The 24933-nt window shown below is 52.1% G+C and overlaps 1 protein-coding gene across 1 annotated transcript; it reads left to right on the forward strand.

The window, feature by feature from the left end:
• The first annotated feature begins 9297 nt into the window (after window positions 1-9297).
• Window positions 9298-24068, forward strand: EEF1A2 (eukaryotic translation elongation factor 1 alpha 2). The gene is made up of 8 exons (XM_038159078.1): window positions 9298-9473; window positions 10933-11159; window positions 15258-15437; window positions 16453-16749; window positions 20874-21024; window positions 22421-22677; window positions 22765-22999; window positions 23703-24068. Exons 2-8 carry the CDS (start codon window positions 11016-11018, stop codon window positions 23828-23830), a joined length of 1392 nt encoding a protein of 463 aa, XP_038015006.1. The 5' UTR covers window positions 9298-9473; window positions 10933-11015; the 3' UTR covers window positions 23831-24068.
• Window positions 24069-24933: the final 865 nt, after the last annotated feature.

Genomic DNA, 24933 nt, shown 5'->3' on the forward strand with positions numbered 1-24933 from the left:
CTTTATCCGCGCCGGGCACGCCCTGCCCCGGCACCGCCAATGGAGCGGCAGCGGCCCCGCACGCCCCCGCTGCCGCGGCACCCGCAGGGGACACCCGCCACGGGGTCACGGAACGGCCCCGCCACGCCCGCAGCCCGCCGAGAGGGGGTGGCTCCCCCAAAAATCCTGCCCGCCCCTCGTCTCGGAGGTGGTTCAGCTCCACTTGGGAGCTGGAGGAGTTTATTTCTTCTTTCAAGTGTGGGGAAAAGCCGGTCACTTGTTTTTGGAATTTTAAAAGTGTAATAGTAATAAAATGGGTATAAAAATAGGGATATAATTAGAGTAATAAAAATTTGGACAGTTGGGATTAGGACAATACGAGGCAATAAAAACAAAGAGTTACGGACAGTCCGGGTTCCTCTTTCTAGGCAAAATAAGCCCGAAAAAGGACACCCCTAAACAGAGGATAACCCTTAAAAGCAACAGCCTGTTGCATATTCACACATCTCATACATGATGCATAAATTCCATTCAAACAAAGGGTTCTGTCTGGTCAGTGTCAACTTCTTCCTCTGAATCCTAACAGCATCTTCAGAGCTGAGTGAGGTGGGAAGAAGTTAGTTTCTTCTGATAAAAGAGCAATAAATTCTTTTTCTTTGAAAGATTTAGGTGTCCTGTGGCTGCTATCTCACTGCGAGTCCTTTCTTTAAAAAAATATCCCACATACATAGTTTCTATTTTAACATTATAACCTAAAACTATATTTAACACACTACTTAAGAAAATTATTACAGCATAACTTTCTAACATAACACATATAATATTCATTTTAATATTTGTGACAAGCCAATCATAAAATACACATTTTTCACACAAGCAATGCTGTGTTTAAAATGAAGGTAAACATGAAAAATAAATAAATACAGATTCGGGGGATTCTGAGCTGGCTGGGTTCTATCAGTTTTGGAAAAGAACCCTTTATTTCAGAGGAAAAGCTTGCAGCAAGGCCAAAGTACAACCCACAGCACAGACCAGCTCCTCTGTGTTTGGGTACCAGGGTAGCATCCAGTACAGGTGCTGCTCCGTAAACCACTGGTTTTGTGGGATGTGAGGCTGGGAGAGCCCAGGCAATGGATGTGTGTGTGAGGAAGCAGGTCTGTTGAAGAGGAACAGAAACCTCACAGACAATTTATTTCTGTTTGGAATGGAAATAGGGTTGAGAACAAAACACTCTAAGAGAAGCCGGAGCCCCAAGGTATCTCCACAAAGGCAGTTTGGTACTTGGTATACCTAAAATACTGCTCATCTTCTCTCCCCTAAAATTCAGTAATGCTCCAGAGCAGAGCTTTGCAGCCAGCACACTGAGGGCTGCAGGAAACCCTTGCAGTTTGGGTGCAGCTGTGGAAAAGGATATTTTTGGGGAGTGATGCTTTAACCATTTTAGGGATTGAAGGCAGAAGGGAGCCCACATCCCAGCCTGGAGTGGTTCTGTCACAAACTCCCCATGCAATGAGCCTCATTCCTCCCCAGTCTGTTTTTTTTCCTTAATCTGGAGTTATTCTTTAATCATCAGGACGAGGAACCAGTGCCAGGGGAGGCTGCCCTGGGTTGCTCCAGGACATTGATCTCCCCGCACAGCTCATGGGGCAGCAAAAGGGCCGAGCTGCCCTCAGGGGTGTGTTTCTCAGTGGGGTATGACCACCACAGCATGGGGACACTCCATGTGAGCCATGTCCCCAGCTGACCCAAGAAGAAGGCCACACTGACCACTGCCATGGCTGCTGGCATGGGCACTGCCCGCAGCCTCCGAGGAGAGCAGCCAGCGCAGCTTTCAGGGAAAGCCTTGGCACCACAAGTCTGTAAATAAATCGATTATTTACAAAATTTACCCCAGAGGTTAAAGGGACAACACAAGCACATGTGTGGTCCAGCTGGGGACCAAGTTCCTCCAGCTGTGCCTCAGTTTCCCCAATGATAATACTGAGTCAGCGCTTTCCAGGGAAAGGTTTGGCTAAAGGTTGAGATGGACTTTGAATACACAAATTCCAACAGGCAGTTTAAACAGCCACGTGGTTGTTTTCATGCCCAGCATTTGCTTTTGTGTTGCATGACTGGGTTTGATCATTGCCTGGATTTCAGGGTCCTGACACTCGCAGCCCATTTGCTCCCAGCCCTGCCTGGCTACACAGCATGGAGAGTTCAGGGCACTGGCTCGGGAGATTTTCCTGGCCTGGAAGGGAATGATAGAAGGCTAAAAATTCAGTGCTTCAGACATGAGAAGTCACTTTTGTTTTAGTGTAGCCTGTGCCATCTCTCAGGTTCCTCCTCAACTCCCTAGAGATGCATTCCTGCATCCTCCATCCCCCTAATAATGTACAGAGCAATTAGAGTGTATTGATAGAAAGATTATATTCTATAATGGATTATATTCTCCCCAGCAGGTGCAGGATGGCTGTGTACCCCACCGAGCCCGAGCAGGCTAATTGCTTTAATGAGTGATAGAGCAGAAATGAACAAACCTGCCCCAGTCCTTTGTGCAGTTACACCCACATTTGGGGCTGCTTTTAAAGGATCACCTCATTAAGCAGATAACACTGGGGGTGTGACGCTGCCCCCACAGCCATGAGGGGTGAAGTGGGGCTTTGCTGCTTCAGGGGGATTAGTCTCCAGCAAATTGTGCCTTGTTCTGCTTTTCCTCTCAAAACCAATTCCATTTTGCCTTAATGATGCAGCAGGAGCAGCATGGGTAGGACAGAGCAGCCAGGGGAGATTGAGCAGCCAGTCTGGTTTCCCAGGACAAAGCCTGCTCGTATCAGGTGTGTTGAAAAGAGGAAGATACATTTCATTTATATTGATCAAGAAATGGTATTTCTAAAGTGAGCAGATGACAAGATTTGGATAGATTTTTCTCTTTGGTTTTCTTCTCATTAGAGTCCCTAGGCTAGAGCCCAGGACTGCAAGTCTCTCCAGTTTGCTTTTTAGCAAGGTTTCTGTGTTTTCCTTTTCTTTCTTTTTTTTTTTTTTTTTTTTTTTTTTAAACTGGCTTTTAGCTTCTGGCAACTGTCTTTTGTTATCTGCCATTTGTGTGGGCCACTGAGGAAGAACCTTTTGTGTCATTTTGAACTTTGAACTTTGCAGAAATTTCTGGAAGCTGGCAAAAGCTCCAGAGCTGAAGGAGCTGCTGGCCCTGGACTCCCCCAGCACTCGCAGGCCAGCATCAGTGGGTGTTTGGGGCACCCCAATGGCTTCATGCTGCTACCACGGTCTTCCTAGGGATGTGACATCCCAGTGGCTTCAGGAATTTGGTCAAGAAAAGGTTGCCCAGCAGCCCCTTCCCCACCAGAGTATGCAGCAATTTTCTTCCTGGGTAAGAAGGCGGCACTTAGTCCTGGCACAGCAGCAGAGCCACAGACTGGCTTGGGTTGGAAGGGACCTCAAAGCTCATCTCATTCCAGCTCCCTGCCATGGGCAGGGACACCTTCCACTAATCCAGAGGTCTCCAAGCCCTGTCAAACGTGACCTTGAATACTTCCAGGGATGGGGCAGCCGCAGCTTCTCTGGGCAGCCTGGTCAGTAACACAGACTTGATCTCTCCACAGCACTATTCAGCCTGATCCTGCCCACAGAGGCGTTTCCCTAATTCTCCCTCTGTTGAGCACCTCTTGCTGCAGAGGAGGGAGCAGGCAGGACCTGTGTTCAGGCTTCTCCTTCTATTCCCGTCTCCCTTTCTCGCTCCTCCTCCTCCTCCTCCTCCTGTCCTGCCTGCTCCAGGCTCTGTTCGTCGCTGCCAGGTTTGGGATTAGGGCAGCGTCCGCCCGGCACAGGCAGCTGCTGCCACCTATGGATAAAAAATACCCAAAATATTCATCCTAGATGCCACACTGGGGCCATCTCCGGTCAGAGCCAGAGCAGCTGTGACACCAAGCCCATGCTCAGGTTGTGGCCTGACAGAAATGCCTGGACTTCTTGCCTTGCCTGCATGGGTTTAAATTGGAAATGGGGATGTCCTGGAAATGCAGGGAAAGACTTTCCTGAAGCACAGTGCTTGAGCAGCATATTTTACCTGCCGTGTGGAAGTCGTGCTCTGCTTTTCTGGGACATGTGCAGCAGTGACCCAAGTGCCTCCTTGGCAGGAGAGTAAACCAAAGTCAGATCAGGGCACTGATCACTGTCCCCATGGCGATGGGAGCAGCTCTGCTGTCCTCACCTGCAGTCTGAGTTCCCAAAGGGCACAGGGAATTGGCATCAGGACCCCCAGAATTCTGAGTCTGATCTGAAAATACTCACATTGTGGAGAGAGTTAGACAGAGAGTCACAGAGTGTCTGATCTACCTGTGCAAAAGGGATGTCTCCAATTTGGAAAAGCCAGTGAAGAGAGATGACAGCTGCTTGCTGTAGTACAGAGGCTTGTGGTGAACCTGCTTCCACAAGTTCCTGACTTATGGTTCATCTGTTTCCCTCTAAAAACTGGAAAATCATCTTGCAGAAACCAGCAGCAACACTGAGCAGGATCCATGTCTGCAGAAAACTCCTAGACCAGCAACTGCTTTGTGGGATCAGGGGAGATGCCACTACCAGTCACTGCCAGCACAGGAAAACAAATTATTCACCAATATAAACCCTAGGGCTTTGCTGGGGGTTGGTTCAGCAAAAAAAAAATTCTCATTAAATTCTCTGATCCTCTTTCCACCCTTTGGATGCACCCAAAGCTTATGCTGTTATCCTGGTATCTCCTTTAACATTTCCAATAAAGCCGTCAGAAGATGTGGGCAGCCAGGGCTCTTTTCACTCAGTGCCTGTGGCTTGATAGGAAAAGCCATCCCTGGGATTAATCAGGCTTTTTCTAACTGGGAGATGTGCACAGCTGCCAAAACAAACACATCAATCTGGTGTAGCTTGACACAGCACCAGACATCTTTGATGAAAACCCAGCGTGGTCCAGGGGCAAGGCAGCATCCTGCAAACAGCACTAAACCACAGGGCAGAGGTGCCTTATCTCATTTGGGCTTGACCTAGATTGGGCTCTGCCCCATCCTCAGCTCACAGGGAGATTTAAGGGATCAGAGTCTCGCAGCCCCCACAGATGCTGCATCCAGGCACCAGAAATGTCACAATATCCCTGATGAGATGTGGATGAAATGGTGCTTGTCTCCTTCCCTGGTGCTAAAAGATATTTCAGGGCATGGAAATGTTCATCCTGGCTGCTTCCCAGATGGACAGCAGCTCAGGCTGAGCAGCTTTATCCTCCACAGCCTCAACCCCATAACTCAGATATTTGGTGGAAAAGGGGTTTCTGGAAGAGCATCCCTGGAGCTGTGTGCTACCACTGACACCCAGGATGAATGGGGACAGTTTTCAAGGCCTTTAAGCGTTGTCCCTCCAGCATTGCTACCTCAGATCACCTTGGACCCTCAATGGCTGTGACTAAACCCCAGTGGGCAGGTCCAGTGGTGTGAGCACTGTGGTGGGTCCTAAGGAGCAGCCCACCCTGCACTAGGTACTCTGCTGTCCCAGCAGGGATGACACCAGACTCCATCCCCAGCTGGCCAAGTGGCTGGAGGACTTGGATGTCTTGTTATCACTTCCAAAGTTTATTTTTAAATCTCTGGCTCCAATTTAAAGGTATCAGCAGCATGAGCTGAGTGCAGGACCTTAAAATACTCCCTTTCTCCTCCTTCTCCTGCCTTTCTGTCCCATAAATCCTGTCTTTATCTCTCCTCTCCAGGTCTACAACATGAGCATGAGCTGAAAAACTTCTCATGGTTAAAGTCCATGAAATCTACTCCATCCCTGGAAGTGTTCAAGGCCAGTTTGATGAGGCTTTGAACAAACTGGTCTAGTGGAAAATGTCCCTGCCTATGGCAGTGGAGTTGGAATGAGATGATGGCTAAGATCCCTTCCAACCCAAACCAGTCTGGGATTCTATAATCCTATGATCTCTTCCTATGTGATGCCCTGGGCCAGGAGTGCTGCCAGGCCAACACACTGGGAGGGTCATGGCATGTAAACACAGGGACCTGGAAAGTTTGCCCCAAAGCCAGCCCCAGGTAAACATGCTCTAGAAACCCCTGGGATGTACAGCAGGGAATCCCACTCTGTTCTAACACCAGTTGATCTGGGGTTTAGCTGCAGTGGAGATGCCTGGCTTGTGTGCACCAGCAGCCAGGATTGCCATGGATGCACAGTGTGTACACGAGCAGAGGAGGGGCAGTGCCTCGGTGTTTAGGGCTTGTCCACTCCCAGCAGATGGTAAATGCTGAAATATCAGGGTGCAAAGCCTTGGCAAAGCCTCCAGAGCTGGTGTGGAAGGAGCTGAGAGCCTGAACACAGGAAGAAGGAAACCTAACAGCCTCCACTGTGTCCTCAAACTGCCTTTTAGAGGACAACCACTGCCCTACCCACCTTGGATCTGCTTTTCCAATGGCCCTTGCACGAGGCCAGGCTGCACTTCTTCCTTTCAAGGACTCTGTTTTTTTTCATAGAAAGAAAAGAGCAATTTACAGCCAACCCTCTGTCCAACTTCTCCCTTGTGAGACCAGAGCTCCTGGAATGACATCCGGGCTGGCATTCCTTGTGGCTGCCATCTGCCCAGCCCAAACTCCCTCCTTCAGAGGAGACCTGCTGCATTTTATAACCACAAACACACACTTGCTCAGTGAGCTGAACACTCACGGGCAGAAACACCCCCAGAGCCAGGCAAATCCAGGCAGGCAGCCTGGAGTGTTCACATCCCAGATCCATACAAATTACCAGCACTGCGGATCATTCCCTCTCCCAGTCACACTGTGAGGGCCTCTTGGGGAAAAAAAATAAATTCCAGTTGTTTTGTCCGGGCAAACGGAAATTTTAGCCTATTTAAAGCACCAAACCTCAACCCAGGGGCTGTGGGGCTGAGTGGGGTGAAGGTGATTATGATGAAAGGAGTAAGAGGTCCCTGCCATGTTTGTGTGCAGCCTGCCCATCCCTTCTGAGGAAGGGGGTTTCTGTTTTCTTGAGTCATCCTAAATCATCTTCTGGTGCCTTACAGAGAGGCTGGATCAAGCCCCAGTAGGATGGAGGGGAATTGTTTGAGGGGGCCCTGGATCTGACACCAGATGGAGGCAGACGAGGTGCTAAACTTCAACTTCAGCCGCCCTCGGATTTCACTTCCTCGGGTCTCTGTTATTTTACACGGCTGAACATTCAAGGGCAAATTTACACTGTTTTTTGTGAGGGAAGATTATTCCACTCAGGAATAGCAGTTGAGCTTGATGGTCCCCGGGACCACATGTGCTCAGTGAAGTCCTTTGGCCCGGGTGCCAGCCAAACCTGGGCACACAGCTGTGGCTTTAAGCCTCTCCAGGCTGGGGTAAAGTGGCTTAAGGGAGCCAGGATTAGCCAGGTCTGACAGCCTCTGTCCTGCTCAGGTCCTGGACTATTTATAGGCTGATGGGCCGTCAGGCTCTATTTCAGTGCAGAACAGGGCACTGCCCAGTTCCCTTCTTCCTGCCTGGGAAAAGGGGTGGAAACAAAAACTCTTTTTACTGGAGAAGGAAAGGAGGCAGGAGAGGCCTATCCCATGCTCATCTGGCAGAAGTGACCAGGATTTGCTCCATGCCCACCTTCATTATTAAACTCAGCCCCCAGCTGAGGGCAGTTCCCAGGCTGCCTCAGCCCTTGTGTAAAAAAAGGGCAAAGCACTAAAATATGGATAGGAAGAATAAGGGGTTCATAAACCTCTCCCTCCTCCATGTTATCACACTTGCTGTCCATCTCCAGCCCATCCAGACCTGTGGTAAAGCTTCTACCCCGTCCCAAAACAAGGCTAGGGTAATCTCCTCAAATCCTCTTAGAGCCTTCTCCTTGGAAGTTCTTTTTTATTTTTCCTGGCACTCAGTGCATTTTATGTTGTGCAAGGAATGCTTCATAAAAACAAAAGATAGCTTGACTATCATATTTCTAAGAAAATACCAGTGAGCTATAATATTCATTAAAAAAGACCTCCCTTTAAGCACTAATGAGAAGTTAGGAACATTTTTATCCACATGATGAGTAAGTTTTTAGCCATTAGCCTAGGAAGGTAAGAGTATTTTCATAAGGGTATCTAAATTAGCTGTTAAATTCACTGGAAGGATGGTCTGGGCCATAAAACTGTTCTGGGTTATTTCATAGCTGTAGTCAAAATTAGCTTTCTTTTGACCTATATTTGGCTTTGGGACACAGAAAATTTTGGATTGGCCTTGGAAATGCACACTTGACACAGACATAAATATTCTGACCACTACATATTATTTTTTTATGCAAAAAAAGTCATTATATTACTGAAGGTTTATAGTTTCCTCGTCCCCCAAGGACTTGAACCCCACTTCCCATTAAAAATGAGATGATGTTAAATCACAAATTCTTGAGCAGCCCCCATACTTGTTGCAGGTGCAGAAATCTGTTTTGCTGTGTTTGTCCCTTGCTCTGTCACCTGCTCCTGGACTGATGAGTTCCCAGCGAGGCAGAGATGTGGGACAGTGCCCTCAGGGTCTGCCCAGGGTCGTGTTTGTGCCCTGCAGGGACCCCTCTCCTCCCAGCCCCGGTGGGAGCACAGCCCTTCTGCACCACTGGGGGCAGAGCAAGGGACGTGGGATCTGGTGGTCCCCTCCAAAGCCAGCCCTGTCCCTTCACTCTCAGGCTGCCACAGGGAGTCCAAGTCTCCCTGGGCCAGCACTTCCAGCATTTCCTTGTCTTCCAAACAGTCCTTCCCTCCATCTACCTGTTTTCCTCCCATCCCTCTGTCTCTAGTCTCTCCATCTCCTCCATCCATTCATTTCTCTCTCATGACTTCATTGTCCCTCTCTCCTGTTTCTCCATCTTTTATCCCCCCATCTTTCCTCCATCCCTCTATCTTCCATCCTGCTGTTTCCCTCTGATTTCAGTCTTCTATCTCTCCATCTTCCCATCCCCCCATTTTCCACCCCTCCATCTCTCAATTTCTCCTCCATTTTCCCCATCCTTCCATCCTTCTGCCTCCAGTCTCTCCACCTCCCTCTCATGCCTTCATCTTCCCCGTCTCCTGTCTCTCCATCTTTTCTCCTTCCACCTTCCTCCCATCTCTCCACCTTCCTGTCTCCCTCTGACTTCAGCCTTCCACCCTTTCACCTTCCCATCCCTCTATCTCCCACCTCTCCATTTTCCCCATCCCTCCATCTTCCTCCATCCCTTTATCTCCCATCCTTCCACCTCCTTCCCATCCCTACACATTCCCTCCCAGTCCCCCGTCTCTCCCTCCTTCTCTTCCTCCTCCTCCTCCTCGCCGTCCTCCTCCTCCTCCTCCCCCCGTCCCCCCCCGCGCCTCCTCCTCCTCCTCGTCCTCCTCCTCCTCCTCCTCCCCCGCCCGGTACCGCATTGCCGTAGTGCGGGGGGGCCGCTGCATTGCGCTGCCGCCGTCGATAGGTGGGCCCCTCCCGCGGAGATAAAGCCGGCGGAGCCCAAGCCGGCAGCCTCTGGCCGCCCCGACCGCCGCCCCGGTAAGAGCTGCGGGACCCCGGCGGGATGGGGGGGACAGCGGGGATGCGGGGGGGGTGTCCTGCCCCAGGGGCTGCGGGGGATCAGTGCCCCCCTGCCGTGTGTGGGTGCTGTCAGCCCCTGCGGTGGGGGGTACCCCGAGGAGGGAAAGGATGAGGCTGGACCATTCCTTCATCCCGCAGGTGGGAAGTAACACGCAAGCCGCGGTGCTTCAGGATGTGAAAATCCTTCTGAATGTCGTGCATGAGGAGGAAAACCTGATAATCCCCCCTCCCCTCCCCCCACCCTGCCTTTAGAATCATAGAATCCTCGAATTATTTGGGTTGGAAGGACCTTAAAGATCATCTCGTTCCAACCTCCCGGCCATGGGCAGGGGTGTCTTTAGCTCCTTGGGGAAGGAATAAAAAAATTTCCCCAATTCCCAAAGCGATTCTGCATCTCCCCCACCGTGTGCCAGGGGTCTGCAGGGGAGAGAGGGACCCGCAGCCAGGACTGGGAGCTCCGGGGCCGAGCATCTCAGTGGAGCCGCAAAATGGCCAGATCCGGGCTGGCAGGGTTCAAGGGCAGGAGGGACGGGACAGCCGCCGCTCCTGCTGCCCAGGGAAGCTTCTCGCTGGGAATGTTACCACCCGCATGACTGAATCACTATTAGAGCAGCAAACTCCTCCTGACCTCCTTTACTTCCACGGGCAGATTCGTGAAATTGGATTTTATTAGACGTCAGATTAAAGCTCCTAATTGTGCCCGGTTTGTGTGCAGCTGCAGAGCCATGGCAACGCCGGGAGATGCCAGGACAGCTCCCCGGATATATCCCTTTGCGTTTTTAGCCTCCTCCCTCTGTTCCATCCAGTTTCACGGCAGCAAAATATAATAAACCCCCCAAGTGCAGGCTCAGAGGAGCCCTGGGCAGCCCCGCTGTTCCAGCCCTGCTTGGGGGAGCAGGCGAGGGCTATTTTTGTCCACCCCTTTTTGCAGACACTCAGTTGTCACCTGAACTGTGCCCAGCTGGGGAGCGGTGGGGGCAGCCCGGGAGGACGGACACCCTCGGCTCCTCCCAGGGCATGGAGGAGATGCCCTCGGGTTTGGAAAGAGCGAGAAGGCAGCGGGAGCAGCCCTGAGTGTCGGGAAGGTTTTCCAGGGAGGAAGGGCACCTTCGAAGCATCGATGACGTAGCCCTGGGAACTGGGGGTCTCCGCGGCGGAGGGCAAGATGCCGAAAAACACGGCGTCTTGCCGAGACTTGGAGGCTGGACGTGGCAGCCCGAAATAGCCCCGCTGGCCTCCTCCGGGGGCACGCTGGCTCCGACCCAGAGCGGGCAGAGCTGCCAGACGAGGCCGGGCACCCCCGGGCGCATGGTCCAGCGGGAAGGTGGGGCGAGGGGAGGACAGCCTTTCCCGAAGGGCTGGGAGGGGGCTGGCACAAGGGGGTCTTCTTTTGACGCGCCTGACTGTTCCCCCGCAGCCTCCCCCCCCAAAAAGGCAGCCGCGTTCCCACCGCCCTCCCCAGCGCCGCCCGCCCCGGCCAGCCCCGCGTAGCCCAGCAGCATGGGGAAGGAGAAGACGCACATCAACATCGTCGTCATCGGGCATGTGGACTCTGGGAAATCCACCACCACCGGGCACCTCATCTACAAATGCGGGGGCATCGACAAACGGACCATTGAGAAATTTGAGAAGGAGGCTGCCGAGGTGAGGAGCCCGCCCCTCAGCCTGCCCCCACCCCGCGATCCCACCCGCGGGGATGCTCCGCGCTGCTCCCCGCGAGGATCCCGCGGGCAATATTCCCCTTTCGCTGGTGCTGCCCTTCTCTTTTACATCCCATTTCTCCCTTTGTTCCCATCTATTTTTCTCCCTCTGCACCCCTGGGTCCTCCCGACTTGTCTGGCCTTGGGAAAATAGGCCATTTGGGCGCTCGCCACCCTCTGTTCCGGAGCTGGGGACTCCCCGCTGCCGGCTCTTAATGAGGGCAGGGGCACGGCGAGGTCTGCAAGATGGGTCAGGGAACCAGCAGTAATCACTAGGATTCTGGAAAAGCCACAAGCCATGGTGCTTCAAGGCATGAAATTCCTTCTAAATATGGTGTGTGAGGGGGAAAACCTGATAATCCCTCACTGCATGGGTCAGGGCTGCCTGAATTTCACTCTGAAGCATCAGTTTCCAGTGCCTGCTGGGGACAAGGTGCAGCATCAGCTGGACCATTCATTTGATCCAATTGAAAAACCTCATTCCCGTCTTCCTCAGGCAGGTGGTCTGGTGTGTGGTGTGATTGGCAGCCCATGATACAGAAAACTGACTGGAAATACGAACATTGATGTCAAATTCTTTTGTTTGACCCTTGCAATGGTGGCATTTGTAACATTTTTATTGTGCATGCATTTAGAAGCTGTCACACAGCAATGCACCACCTGATACCTGTAATGTGGCAAACCCCAAGATTAAAGAGGAAAAAACAGTCTTGGGAAGAAAACTGACAATTGGGAGTGCTGAGAAATTAATGATGGTAAATTCTAGAGAGGTGGGTGAGCCAGGAACAGCCTGGCTGTGTTATCCATAGGGCAGCTCCTGTCACTCAGAAGATGGCTTGTCGTCATCGCTCTGGGAATGCAGATATCCCTCCTTTTTTTTTTTTTTTCTTTTTTTTTTTTTCTGGTCAAAATCTCACATTTCATTGACAAAAAAAAAAAAAATATTTACAGAGCTGCCACTTTTGATTTCACATTTTGCTGTCTGTCTGTCTTAACCTTTTTCATTTGCCGATAGCATCTGAGCTAAATCCCTTATTTTCCTGCCTCACTTTCAGCCTTTTTTTTTTCATCCTTAAGCCAAAGAGCCTCGTCCTTCATACAGAATTATCCCTCTTCCCTGGTTTAAAATGATTGCTGATATCCTTCCACAAATTCCCCTCCTTACCTGTAAGATCAGATAAGGCATGGTAAGGTTGTTGTCGATGAGATTGCAGTGATTTTAATTGAACAGGCACTTTCACTGCCTTGCCAGGATCCGCGGGCACCGGAGGCTGCTATTAATAGCCTATTGACTGAGCTTACAGACTCCATTTTCTGATGCAGGGCTGGGGAAGGGTTTGCTTCCATTAGGTGGCATTCACAGGAAATGGAGGCCTGCGTGCACCCAAAAGGCCAACAAAAAAAACCCCAGGGTCTGTTATTTTATTTAAGAGAAAAGAGCGAGGATTTCTCTCTTTTTTCCCCCTTTTGATTCAAGGGCAGAGGTAACAGTATCTCTGAAAGAAGAGTTGTTCTGTTTAAAAAAAAAAAAATTAAATAATCAGTATTTGTGGCCTCCAAATAGAAAGCTGTCCCTCCACTGGGGTTCGATCAGGGAAATTCAGGCTATTTCTGGCACTGAACAGGGAAGGTATTGTGCAGAGCTAGATAATACCCTGGGTTTTTCAACACCAGTCCTGGGTAACTGAATACACCCTGTGAAAGGAGGGAAACTGTTTGCTAAATAAAGGATCTCATTTGTCTTCACGTTACGTGCGATGCCGAGCTCTGGGGGGGTCTCACACGTGATGGGCAGCTGGTTGTGTGTGTGGACATGGCTGATGGCAAGAAGGTGCTGATTCCCTCTCAGCTGCCGTGGGAGAGCCAGGGGTCTGCTCTGTGCCTCAGTTTCCCCATCCAGAAGGGAGGGAGTAGGCTGCTGATGGGGGAGAGGCTGTGGGATGTGCTGATTGACCTCCTGCCCGAGAAGAGCCCATTATTAATGCAATGCACAAATGCACCATTCCCTGCTGTGTCTCCGTTTCCAGCAGTAAATGAGCACCCTCTGATGACTCCTCCCTGTTCCCTGGGAAGGGGGAGTTTGATGTGCGTGCTGGAAAGGGTTAAACTGGCCCCATTCCTGGAAGTGTTCAAGGCCAAGTTGGATGGAATTTGGAGCAACCTGGTCTAGTAGAAGGTGCCCTATCCATGGCAAAGGGGTTGGAATGAGACGATTTTTGAGGTATTTTCTAACCCAAACCATTTTGTGATTCTAAAAACCTCCAAGCTCCTGCTCTACCCCCTTGCTAAATCCAGCGTCAGGAGGCTGCTCAGGAGCAGAGACTTGATTCTGGATTTTTCCATGCCAGTGAGAGCTCACAGCTTCCCAGCGGAGATGGGGCATCACCTCCTGGACCTGGCGTCGCCTCTGAGGAGGGGAAATCTTGCCCCTGGCTTTGGGATTTTGCCCTTAATCCTCTGGAGCAAGCTGCAAAGTCATCGCAGCACTCAGCTGTTACGAAACAGGCTGTCACCATTAATTCCTTGTGCTGGCTGGGAACAGGGCTTGAGTGTGGGAGATGGAGCAGACCAGCAGAGCAGCCCCCGGGCAGGGTGTGGGCAGGGCAGGTTTGGATGGGATGCTGTGTTCTCTTTCCTGAGGGGGGCTCATCACTGGAGTGTGATGGGATTGATAATGGGCCAGGAGAAACTGTGATTGCAGGGAACAGAGGGATGGATGGATGGATGGATGGATGGATGGATGGATGGATGGATGGATGGATGGATGGATGGAAGCAGGGTATCACAGCTCTGACCTTGCATAACAATAGGAGACCATTAAATCATCTGCCAATGACCTAAATTCCTTTCTCTACCTTAAAACCTCCTTGTATCTGAGGCCAAGAGCTGATGGCTGCAGCCCATTTTAACCCCTTGCTTTGGCCAAGCTCCCCTGACTGCCCCAGCTCACACTGTGGTCAGCAAGGGTGGGCTTGTCCTGCCCCCTCTCCACCTTGTCAGGATCCCAGCTCTGACTGGGAGCATGACCTCCACACTGGAGGGAAATCCAGCTCTCCCTGGCGCAGTGACGTCAAAGGGCTCCAGCCCAAAGGAGAAGGCCTCCCAGAAGTGCCACCGTGGTTTTACCAGGGAATGTGCTTTATCACAGGGCAGAAAGATTTACTGGAGCTAATCTCCCCCAGCGTGATTTCCTGCATTACAATGTTGGCTGAGATTTTGGCCATTTGGCAACGACAGTTGGTCTGGCTGCAGCTCACAGTAGCTTTTCCTGTGAATTTGCACACTCTGTGGCAAAAATCAATCACGTTTCTACTCTGCTCATAGCAACCATCTCTCATTTCATTTTCTTTTAACCCATTCCACCCCTGCCACTTTTGGGCTCACTTATGTAGCAATGAATGCCCTTTCCTACTAACCAGCTGCCTCACAGGTCTGAGTCATGGATTAAAATCACAGAATCAGAGAAACATTTAGGTTGGAAAAGCCCTCTAAGATCACCGAGTCCAACCAGCACTGGCAAACCCACCACTAGACCATGTCCCTGTGTGTGCATCTCTGTGAAACCATGGGAAATAAAATAAATCTCATAAGCAGACATTTTTCAATAACTCCATTAGCATTAGGAAATGGGATAAGTATATAAATATCCTCTCAGAGACATTTAGTGTGACAAGAAGCAGCTTTCCATGTTTCTGTACAGGATTTCCCAGCAGCAGTGCAGAACCAGGGTGTTTCATGGAGGAGACCTCATGGGCTGCTGCCTCCAGGTCCTGCCCACCCAGCCCCACTCACAAGTTCACTTCATGGCTCTTCTTCCAGCCTCTCCTGCATCCTGCTGAGGAACGTGTTGAGAACACTATCTCATTTCACCTGTATTTTTTAGAAAATAGATCACCAATAGATCCTGAATTTAGGGAATTTTACCTTTAAATGTTTGCAGCCTGACCCTGTGTGAGGTTGGGAAGTGACCTGGAGGGTGGGAGGCCATCACCAGTGCTGTGGGTTCAGGCTTCTCACTGGTTCTTGCCTCTGTGTTGGCCAGATGGGGAAGGGGTCCTTCAAATACGCCTGGGTGCTGGACAAGCTGAAGGCCGAGCGTGAGCGTGGCATCACCATCGACATCTCTCTGTGGAAGTTTGAGACCACCAAGTACTACATCACCATCATTGACGCCCCTGGCCACAGGGACTTCATCAAGAACATGATCACCGGCACCTCCCAGGTGAGAGATGGGGCCCAGCGGATGGGGGCTGCTGGAGGGGGGAGGCTGGGGTTGTTCACAAGCTCAGGGTCATGCAGGTGCTGTTGGAGTCCTTTTGGAGGTGGGGAGTTGAGAGAGCAGACATCGAGGAGTGTGCAGCAGGGTCCACCCAAGAGACTGGCTGGCACCAGGGGACCCAGCACGCCATGGTCCTGCACCTCTCTGTGTGTGTGGGAGAAAGGGTCTTTGGGCACAAAGAGATGGTTTCTCCACCCCATTTCCACTCACGTGAGAAGGTGGGATGAATGGGAGCTGGGAGCTGCCTGGGAGCTGGGATGCTGTGAGATACAGGCCTTTGTGTTAGGGCATCTCCTCACTATTTTAGTCTCAGCCAGATGAGTTATACAAGAAACTTCCAACAATCCCCTAGGTTTTATTGGATAAAGGAGGCTCCACAAATCTTTTGTCCTTCCTTTTCCTCAAACAGCTGTCTTTGTTCCACATTATATTGTCAAACCCAATGGCCGACCCTTCCTGAGTAGGGTGGTTTCCCCTCATTGCATTTTGGGACATTCCTGCATCTCCCTGTGACTGATGGGTGCTGAGTTAACCCCACCACACGCCCAGTGAGATTTCCATTGAGGTACCAGTTGGACTGGGCATGGCCTACTGACAAACCCAGGCAGCTTCTGCTGTGTGTGCTGGTACAAAAGGAATCTGGGGAATACTTTCCATTCCTGGAGTCACACCCATCACCCAGGGAGGTTTTTTGCAAGACTTAGTAGGATTTTAAATAAAACCTTGTCCATAGATGATCAAGATGAGGTCCTAGTCAGAGTCCAGGAGGGATCCACACTGGTTTCCCACTCACAATGCAGAACCGTGTGGGGTTGGCAAGTCTGAAATAGCACAGCTATTTCTAACTGGGTTAGTTTCAAGGCAGATCAGCAGGTGACAGGGAGTCATCTGTGACTCCCTCAAAGCCCTTGGGGTGCCACCAGGGCTGTGCAGCAATTCACTGGCTCTCTCCCCCCAGGCTGACTGTGCTGTCCTGATCGTCGCTGCCGGTGTGGGTGAATTTGAAGCTGGCATCTCCAAGAACGGGCAGACCCGTGAGCACGCCCTGCTGGCATACACCCTGGGGGTGAAGCAGCTCATCGTGGGCATCAACAAGATGGATTCCACAGAGCCCCCCTACAGCGAGAAGCGCTACGACGAGATCGTCAAGGAGGTCAGCGCCTACATCAAGAAGATCGGCTACAACCCAGCCACAGTTCCCTTCGTGCCCATCTCGGGCTGGCATGGAGACAACATGCTGGAGCCCTCTCCCAATGTAAGTGTGCCTTGTGTTACACTTCTCCCCCCACCCTGTGAGGATCCTGACCCGGGCTGAAGATGAACTCCGTGCTCTGCAAGCATTTCATGCACCCGTTGTGCACAAAGGCCCGTGCTGGCAGCAGATGATGTGTCATGGAGCTCTGCTTGGCCCTGGGCAGGATGGATGGGCTCACTGTGCCGGGGCCAGGCACCCCAGCAGCTAAACATGAGCATCTTCAGGAGATGATCTGTCTGGCTTTGCTTCTGGGCTGGGATTTGAAGTTTTTGCCTTGTCAGAACTCATGGTGACAGTAGAGCAGCAATTGTCACTCTCAGCAGGAGCAGCGGGAGTGTTTTTAGGGCATTGTTTTCTGAGGGGAATAACACGATCTGGGGTCAGGCTTGGAGCAGCTCCCACAGTGCAGTCGAGCTCCCTCGTGCTGGGTCTCAGCTCCCCTTTCCCATTGATGCTCTGTGTCACTGCAGTGCCCAAGCCTCCTCTTCCAGTGCTGGGACCTCACTCCTACAGGTGGTGTTTTCTCCAGGATGTACCAGGTTTCCCATGCCAAAACCACAGTTCCCTCGAGCATCCCTTTGAGGCTGCTCCTTTTCCAGTTGGTTTTGACTCCCTCTGTGATGGGGATGGTGTGGGGGACAAAGGCAGGGTGCTCTGGCTGGGCCTGTGCCATCATTTCATACAACAGAAGGAAGAGCTTGAGAAGGATGGAGGTTTTTGGCAGACAGGTTGTCCATAACTATTCTGACACTGGTTTTGTCGGAGAAAAAGCTACCTCAGGGTTAGTCTTTTAAAGAAATGATGAGCTGGAAAGTTCTGGCCAGAGGAAGGTCCCTGCTCTCCTGGTGACTTCTGTGTGACCTTGAGCAAGTTGCTCAGATCAGACAGCCCAGGAATCTCTTGTGAAACCAATGGGAAATTTGATGCTTAGGGGGAGTTCAGGACATCACCCGTGGGTCAGGGCAGGGCTCTGTGATGAGTGAGGCAATCCATGAGTCCAGCAGCAACTGAGGGAGGTCAGGGATCACAGGCCTGAGGAAGGGGAGTGCTGCAGTGCAAACTCACACAGTCATGGAACACAGCTCCTGCCCTGCACAGGAAAGGCAGCTCACTTGGGATGGCTTGGAAGGAAGGCATTATTGGGGTGCTTGGGAGATTCCTGTTCCCTGAGGAGCAGAGCTGGGATAAAGGTCAGCCACGGCCATGCCAAACCCAGCCCCGTGGCTCCTGAGTGCCTTAAATCAGGCAGACTCCAAATGTCAGCAGCTGCTGGGCTGGGAAGATGATCCTGAACAATTCTCCTATAAATAGGCAGCAGAGGGGAGGCACGGAGCAGGAGGGGCTCTGTGAGCCCCTTCCTCCCGAGGGGTCTCAGGGCAGGTTCTCAGTGTAATGTGCTGCCTGAGAGAAGGCAGGGGATGAAACAACTCTCTCTTTTGCCCTAAGGAACCAGCTGGCTCTCAGGGAATTGGGAGGAAAACCTGGCCTGGTCTGGAAGAGCATGAGCTCTTCTGGAGGGGGTTGAGGGACAGACTCCTCCTCCTCATATTGCACCACCTCTGGGAAAGCTTAAGCAGGAACCTGGTGTAGATGTCTCTTCTCTCTTTCCTCGCCTGAAAAAGCTCTGATTATTTTCACTTGTAATTTCTGGACAGGTTTCACTGAAGCACAAGGCAGTCAAGTGACTTGTCTGTCTGTCAGGGGACTTATCAGAAAGTGGGGATTAGAGCCATCATGTCCCTGCAGCTCCTGTTGCCTCTGAGCAAGGGGAGTGTGGTGGTACATCAGGCTGGAACTGACTCTGTGTGGGAGACTCCAGCCCACAGCCCTGTTGCACAGAATCCCAAGGCCAAGTGAAAAAATGACAGCTGGGCTGTGCTTCCATCAAAGTTTGGCATTCAAGAGGTTTTTGGGAAGTAGGGTGTTCTGTGAAGCAGCTTTGTGATGCTCCAGCTGGCAGAACGGGGCCGTTCCATGTGGCATGGGAGATTCTCACCCCATGGGATGCTGCAACCCAAACACTCCCAGTCTCTGGTGTGGTTGCCTGGGGCTGCAGCCTCAACACTGGGGTGTGTGCATGGGGGTGTTGAGGTGCTCATGGGCTGGGGAAAATCAGGGAAAGGCAACTGTTCTGTGAAATAAACTTTGAGTGTTTAAGAGCTGGAGCTCAGCTGTCATTTTGGGGAGCTGGAGCCTGTCTGCCTGCAGGATTTGGTCAGATCCCGCTTTTGCCATAGGAGTGATGGAGTAGGAATTGCTCTTTGGGGAGCAGATTTGGGGAATTCATGACAGAGGTTTTATTTGGGTGGCCCTAGGAGGCAGCACAAACCAGATTTTGCAGATGCCTTTCACCCTGAGGCCATGCTGAGGTTTTGCAGAGATTTGATCCCAGAAGGTGTCTGAGTCCATCTTTGCCTGATTTTTGGCATGTCAGAAGTCCCCTGGAGAGAGGGATGGCTCTGACAGCCAGGTGTCATGGGCAGAGGTTGTTATTTTCCTGTGCCAGAGCTGTGTGGGGCAGAGGGACGGGAGCTGTGGGCACTTGGTGGCCATCATCCTCGAGAGCAGAGCTGTGGGCAGGTGGCCACCAGGCAGCTGCTGGCACAGGTCCCTGCCTGGTGTTTGGGCCATGCGACAGCAGAGTGGAGGAAGGTCTGAGTCATCCTGCACACAACACGAGGCTCCCTCTCTGCCTGGATGGAGTTTTCATTTTGCCAAGCTGTGCCTGGCTCTGGCTCTGGCTGCACAGCGAGCGCTGCGGTGCCCTGGGAAGAACCCACTGCAAAAGTGTCCCCAGTTCCTCCTGCCACTGCCACCAAGAAAGACAAGTGGTGTCAGATGTGACCCTCTGAAGGGGCTGACCTGAATGCTTTGGATGCAAGCTGAGTTCCCTGGCTGCATCCTGTCTTTCCCTCTCTCCTTCCCAAGGCTGGTGCAGATTGCAGGATAGGAAACCAGACTTGGCATGGCCAAATCCTGCAGGGATGGCTGTGAAGCTGGGGGCACTCTGGGGGTCTTGCTTCACCCCAGCCCCCCATGCCCACTGCACTGTGCCACTGGTGCTGGTGCTAAGGGAAAAAAGCCACATCCAGAAAATGTGTGATGGGTTTGGGACACACAGGAAGCATTTGACATTAGAATGGGAAAATACTGTCTAACCCTCTCTGTGCAGAGGCAGGGGAATGGCCTTGCAGACTCTGACCTCTGCTTGTTGTGTTAGGGTTGCCTCAGACCCAAGACTAAATTTTTCTTTCCAGCACGCTGCAGGTGTTGCTACAATTTCCAGATGTGCAGCACCACCCCAATAAAGCACTGCAGTTCCCTGCATTTAATCATGGTACCTGAGCACATTTCCACCCCTCCCGGCCTCTTTTCTGGGCAATTTTTAGTTTCAAAACCCACTTTAAGGCAGGAGATGGGAACAATCTGTGAAAAGCAATCCTGTCTCTTGGCAGCTGGGTTTGCAGCATCCTCCCAAGCCAGGGTTTTAAAACCAGACCCTGGAGGGATGATAGCATCATCATCGGGGAGCAGCATCTCTCTGGGGCTCGCCTTGGAGAAGCGTGGACCCCAGGATGAAGGTTGAGCACTTTGTAGCTGGTACTTGGCTGCAGACCCTGTGATCCCTGTGCTGGAGGCAGCATTCCTGGAGGGCAGGATCCAGGCAGCTGGTGCAGTGCCCAGGGGTTGGTGTTGGAAGTGGGGGCTGTGAGTTTGCTGGCTTTAACCACTTCCATCCTTTTTTCTCCTGCTAATGGATGTCTTGCTCGTTTCTAGAAGAGAGAGAGGGAGATTGAGCAAAGGGGCGCAGATAAACCTGCAGGGATGGTGGAGTGGAAGGAGCTCCCTAGTGCCCTGGTAATGCCAGGACATGGCAGGACTGACCTTAGGGAGGTTGTCCTGGTGGGAAAGCTCTCTGGGTTTACCTCTGGGTGCTGAGGACAGGCACACTCAGGGCACATTGGAAGTGTTGAAGACCAGGTTGGATGGGCCTCAGAGCAATCTGGTCTCATGGAAGCTGATCCTGGCCATGGCAGAGGGGTGGAACAAGATGGTCTTTAAGGTCCCATCCAAGCCAACCCATCCTGTGATTTTGTGCTTCTCTGTTGCTGCTCTCTTCCCAGATGCCTTGGTTCAAAGGCTGGAAGGTGGAGCGCAAAGAAGGCAACGCCAGTGGGGTGTCCCTGCTGGAGGCCCTGGACACCATCCTGCCCCCGACCCGCCCCACAGACAAACCCCTGCGCCTGCCCCTCCAGGATGTCTACAAGATTGGAGGTGAGCCTTGCCACTGCTCTGCCTTAACCGGAGTCTTCCTTCCACAGAAATTTGGGAATGACATTTCCAGGTGTTGGGAAACTGGAGGGATTGGACTCTTCAAACCAGAGATAATGCTGGAGAAACGGGTGGTAGCTCCAGGGCAAAAACCCCACTTGAGCTTGGGCTGTCTGGGGTGGAGGTGGACATGCCCAAAGATACCCAGGGACCAGAGAGGACCAGCAGGTTTGTGAACTCTCCCCAGGGAACACATGATGCCAAAATGGCTGCAAATTTGTGTGTCCCAGAGGTCATGGCTGGCCAGGCAAGTTGGAGGCAGCAAAAAAACATTCTGTGACCCAGGTGAGAGACAAGACCAGCAGGGAGGGCCACTGAAGCTGGTGCGTGGCAGCTTGGCTGTGACCATCCGAGCTTCCCAAATGCTGGTGTCCATCACTGGCACCTCCTCCTGCCGAGCTGTGCCAGACATGTAGGGAGCACCGTGGCTGACGCGTGTCCCCTTCCCTCTGCAGAGGTGATGGGGACACTTTGCTCAGCTATAAATACCCTGTGAGCTCTCTGACCTGCTGGCATAAGTGGACAGCACTGCTGACTCCCTGGCTGCTGGATCAGGCGGGCACAGACTTTTCCAGCTCTTTCCCACCCTCTTCCAAGGACACATGCACTGCAGGGGTTGAACGTGGGATTTTAGCTGGGATTTTAATGCAGGCTGCTGTTGTTTGCAGTGGACATGAAAGGTGGTGAGCAGGTCTGCACCCTCCCCTAGCTCAGCTGGGGCAAAAGGATCTGGTTTTACTGGGAGGCAAGTCCTTGGGGAGGAGAGACACTGTGGGAAGAGAGGAGGCAGAGGCAGCAGGGTGGATGTGGAGGAGCAGATGGGTCCAGCCAACCTCTTCAATCTCTTTTCAGTGTTGTTTCTCTCAATCATTCTTCACGTGCCTCCAAAGGGGAATTTTCCCAAAGTCTCCTGGTGACTCAGGGTGCAAAAAATCCCAGTCATTTAATGAGCCACCCTCATTTTCTGTCACAGCTGGTGGTGTGGCCATCAGGGATGTGGACAGTGCTGTTGCACACATGCCGGGATGTCCCTGTCCTCCATGCAGGAGATGCCACAGCTGCTCCAGGAGAAGAACTTTTGGGACATGCAGATTGCTTAGGACTTTCTGACTATGGGTTACTTCTTTTTTAAAAAAACTCTGACTAGGAAGGATGGACTCATAGTGATTTTCAAGATCCCAGTATTGGTCTGCTGAAAACTTGGCGGTTTTGGGCAAGGAGCAACCATGTTCTTTGTTGACAAACAGTGTAGAAATCTTGCTTTTGCTGGATCCAGGTTCTGGCACAGGGATATACCAAGCGGATTGAATTTTGCCACACTCTGTCCTTGTCTCTGCAGGGATTGGCACAGTTCCCGTGGGCCGAGTGGAGACCGGAATCCTGCGGCCTGGCATGGTGGTCACCTTTGCCCCTGTGAACATCACCACTGAGGTGAAATCCGTGGAGATGCACCACGAGGCCCTGAGCGAGGCTCTGCCTGGCGACAACGTCGGCTTCAACGTGAAGAACGTCTCGGTGAAGGACATCCGCCGCGGCAACGTCTGCGGGGACAGCAAGTCGGACCCGCCGCAGGAGGCGGCGCAGTTCACGTCTCAGGTGAGCGGGGCTTGTTGATGCCACCACGCCCGGTTTGCCACCATCCCCCAGCTCCCAGCCTTGCCATGACACCGCTCTGTCCCCCAGGTGATCATCCTGAACCACCCTGGCCAGATCAGTGCTGGCTACTCGCCCGTCATCGACTGCCACACCGCACATATCGCCTGCAAGTTCGCCGAGCTGAAGGAGAAGATCGACCGGCGCTCCGGCAAGAAGCTGGAGGACAACCCCAAGTCCCTGAAGTCGGGTGATGCAGCCATCGTGGAGATGATCCCTGGCAAGCCCATGTGTGTGGAGAGCTTCTCCCAGTACCCACCCCTCGGTAAGGAAATGGCGCTTTGGAGGTCTCCTGTGGAGGAGCATGAGGGCTCTGTGGGTGCAGAGCTCACACCAGACATGCTGGGCTTCTCCCCGCTAGATGGGGAGGGAGCTGAGGATGTTTTTTTTGCTCCCCCATGTGCTGCTGAGCTGGGTTTCCAAAGGCTGGGTTTTCCCTCTGGGAGCAACAAGACCTTTCCTTTATGGTTACTAAACCATGATAGTTTCTGAACACAGAAACATTTTCCAGTTTCCTCCTCCCTGCCCTAAAACAACTGGTCAGGAGAAGAAAGAAGGAAGTTGGCTCAGTGGAGGCCACCTTTTAATGCAGGGAAGTGCCATGCTTGAGTTCTAGGATGGTTTGGATTGGAAGTGACATTAAAGGCCATCTTGTTCCACCCCCATGCCATGGGCAGATACATCTTCTACTAGACCAGGCTGATGTTGCACCTCTGGAAGCTTTAGCAGTGCTGGGAGCTTGCAGAGAAGAAATGGGGTTTCAGTTTAAAAAAACAATAAATTAAATAGAGAGGAGCATCAGAGCTAGCAAGGGTTGATATCTCAGGGCTTGTCCCTGCAGAAACCTGCTCCAAGGGCAGGGGTAACACACGGCACCATGAGTAGGGGGGTGTAGATCCCACCACCACCCTCCCAGAAGAGCTCAGCCTCGGTGTCTCACTGGCATTCCTCCTCTGTGTGTGCCTCAGGCCGCTTCGCTGTCCGTGACATGCGGCAGACTGTGGCCGTGGGCGTCATCAAGAACGTGGAGAAGAAGAGTGGTGGGGCTGGGAAAGTCACCAAGTCTGCCCAGAAGGCCCAGAAGGCTGGCAAATGAATCGTGGGCTCCCAGTGCATCGCGCAGAAACCATCCCTGGCACCAGGACGCTGCCACCGACTCCCCCGGGCGCACGTGTGCACATCAGCTTGTAAGAGTTTATATGTCAACGACTGGATGCTCACCATTAAGGTCCAGTGGAAATTCTTTAAAAGGAAAAGCATGTTCCAGCGTTTGTGAGGCTTCATGTTAATTTTACCAATAAAACTGGTACAACATCCACAGTGGAAAAAAAAAAGCCAAACAAAAAAAACCAAACCAAAACCAGACAAATCCCCCCTCCTCCCCCCCCCAAAAAAAAACCAAAACCAAACCAAACCAACCAACCCAAAAGGTGTGGAGCTGTGTGTGTGTGTGTCTGTTACTGAGAGGGGCTGGGTTGCCTGGGGGTTGTGTAGTCTCAGAGTAGATGGTGGGATGGGCACAGGAGGGGCTGGGATGGAAATAAGGAGGAAGGAGGACAGTTGGGAGCCCACATTCAGGGTGTCAGCCAGCACCCAGCCCTTCCCCAGCTTGCACCCCTTGAGCCGGGTGATTCCTCCAGCCTGAAGCAGCAACAGCTCTCACAGCAGTTTTGAGGCTCTCTTTTACCAGCTCAAACCTCTAAAATAATTTTCCCAGGTCTTTATTATACTTTTTTATGCAAAACAGGCTTAAATTGAGCTCCTACAGTTATGCCTCTGAAAGAAAGGAAAATAGGGCACCTCCTGTCTCTGTAAGGGTGAGCAGCATCACTTTGGGTCTTTGTCACTCCCCATCATTTTGGGAGCTGTGACTGAGACTGCCTTCTCTCCCCACATGCTGCTCTGCCTCATAGTGGTTCCCCAGCCCTTTCCAAACAACACCACAGGAACATTTCTTCCTGACTGAAGCCCAGACATGATTCAGGTCTCACAAGAAGCCCCAAAACTCACGGTCTTCACACAGGGCAGTGTCTTAACTCCCATCACAGTCTTGCAGCTCCAGGCAAGGTGTGCAGCTCTCCCAGCTCCACCCAGTCCAAAGGGTTGTGGTTGCTGAGTGGTTGGGATTGACTAAAAAGCCCCAGCCAGGAGCTGTGAGGGGACTGAGTGGGAGCACCGAGTGTGGGGAGGTGCAGTGGG

The sequence above is a fragment of the Motacilla alba genome, chromosome 20 (genome assembly GCF_015832195.1).
Source record: "Motacilla alba alba isolate MOTALB_02 chromosome 20, Motacilla_alba_V1.0_pri, whole genome shotgun sequence".
Classification (NCBI taxonomy): domain Eukaryota; kingdom Metazoa; phylum Chordata; class Aves; order Passeriformes; family Motacillidae; genus Motacilla; species Motacilla alba.

Coding starts and splice junctions, on each gene's coding strand:
- EEF1A2 (XM_038159078.1), top strand. CDS start 11,016: ATGGGGAAGGAGAAGACGCACATCAACATCGTCGTCATCGGGCATGTG. Junction 21,025..22,420: donor GGATGTCTACAAGATTGGAG/GTGAGCCTTGCC, acceptor TTGTCTCTGCAG/GGATTGGCACAGTTCCCGTG. Junction 23,000..23,702: donor CTCCCAGTACCCACCCCTCG/GTAAGGAAATGG, acceptor TGTGTGCCTCAG/GCCGCTTCGCTGTCCGTGAC.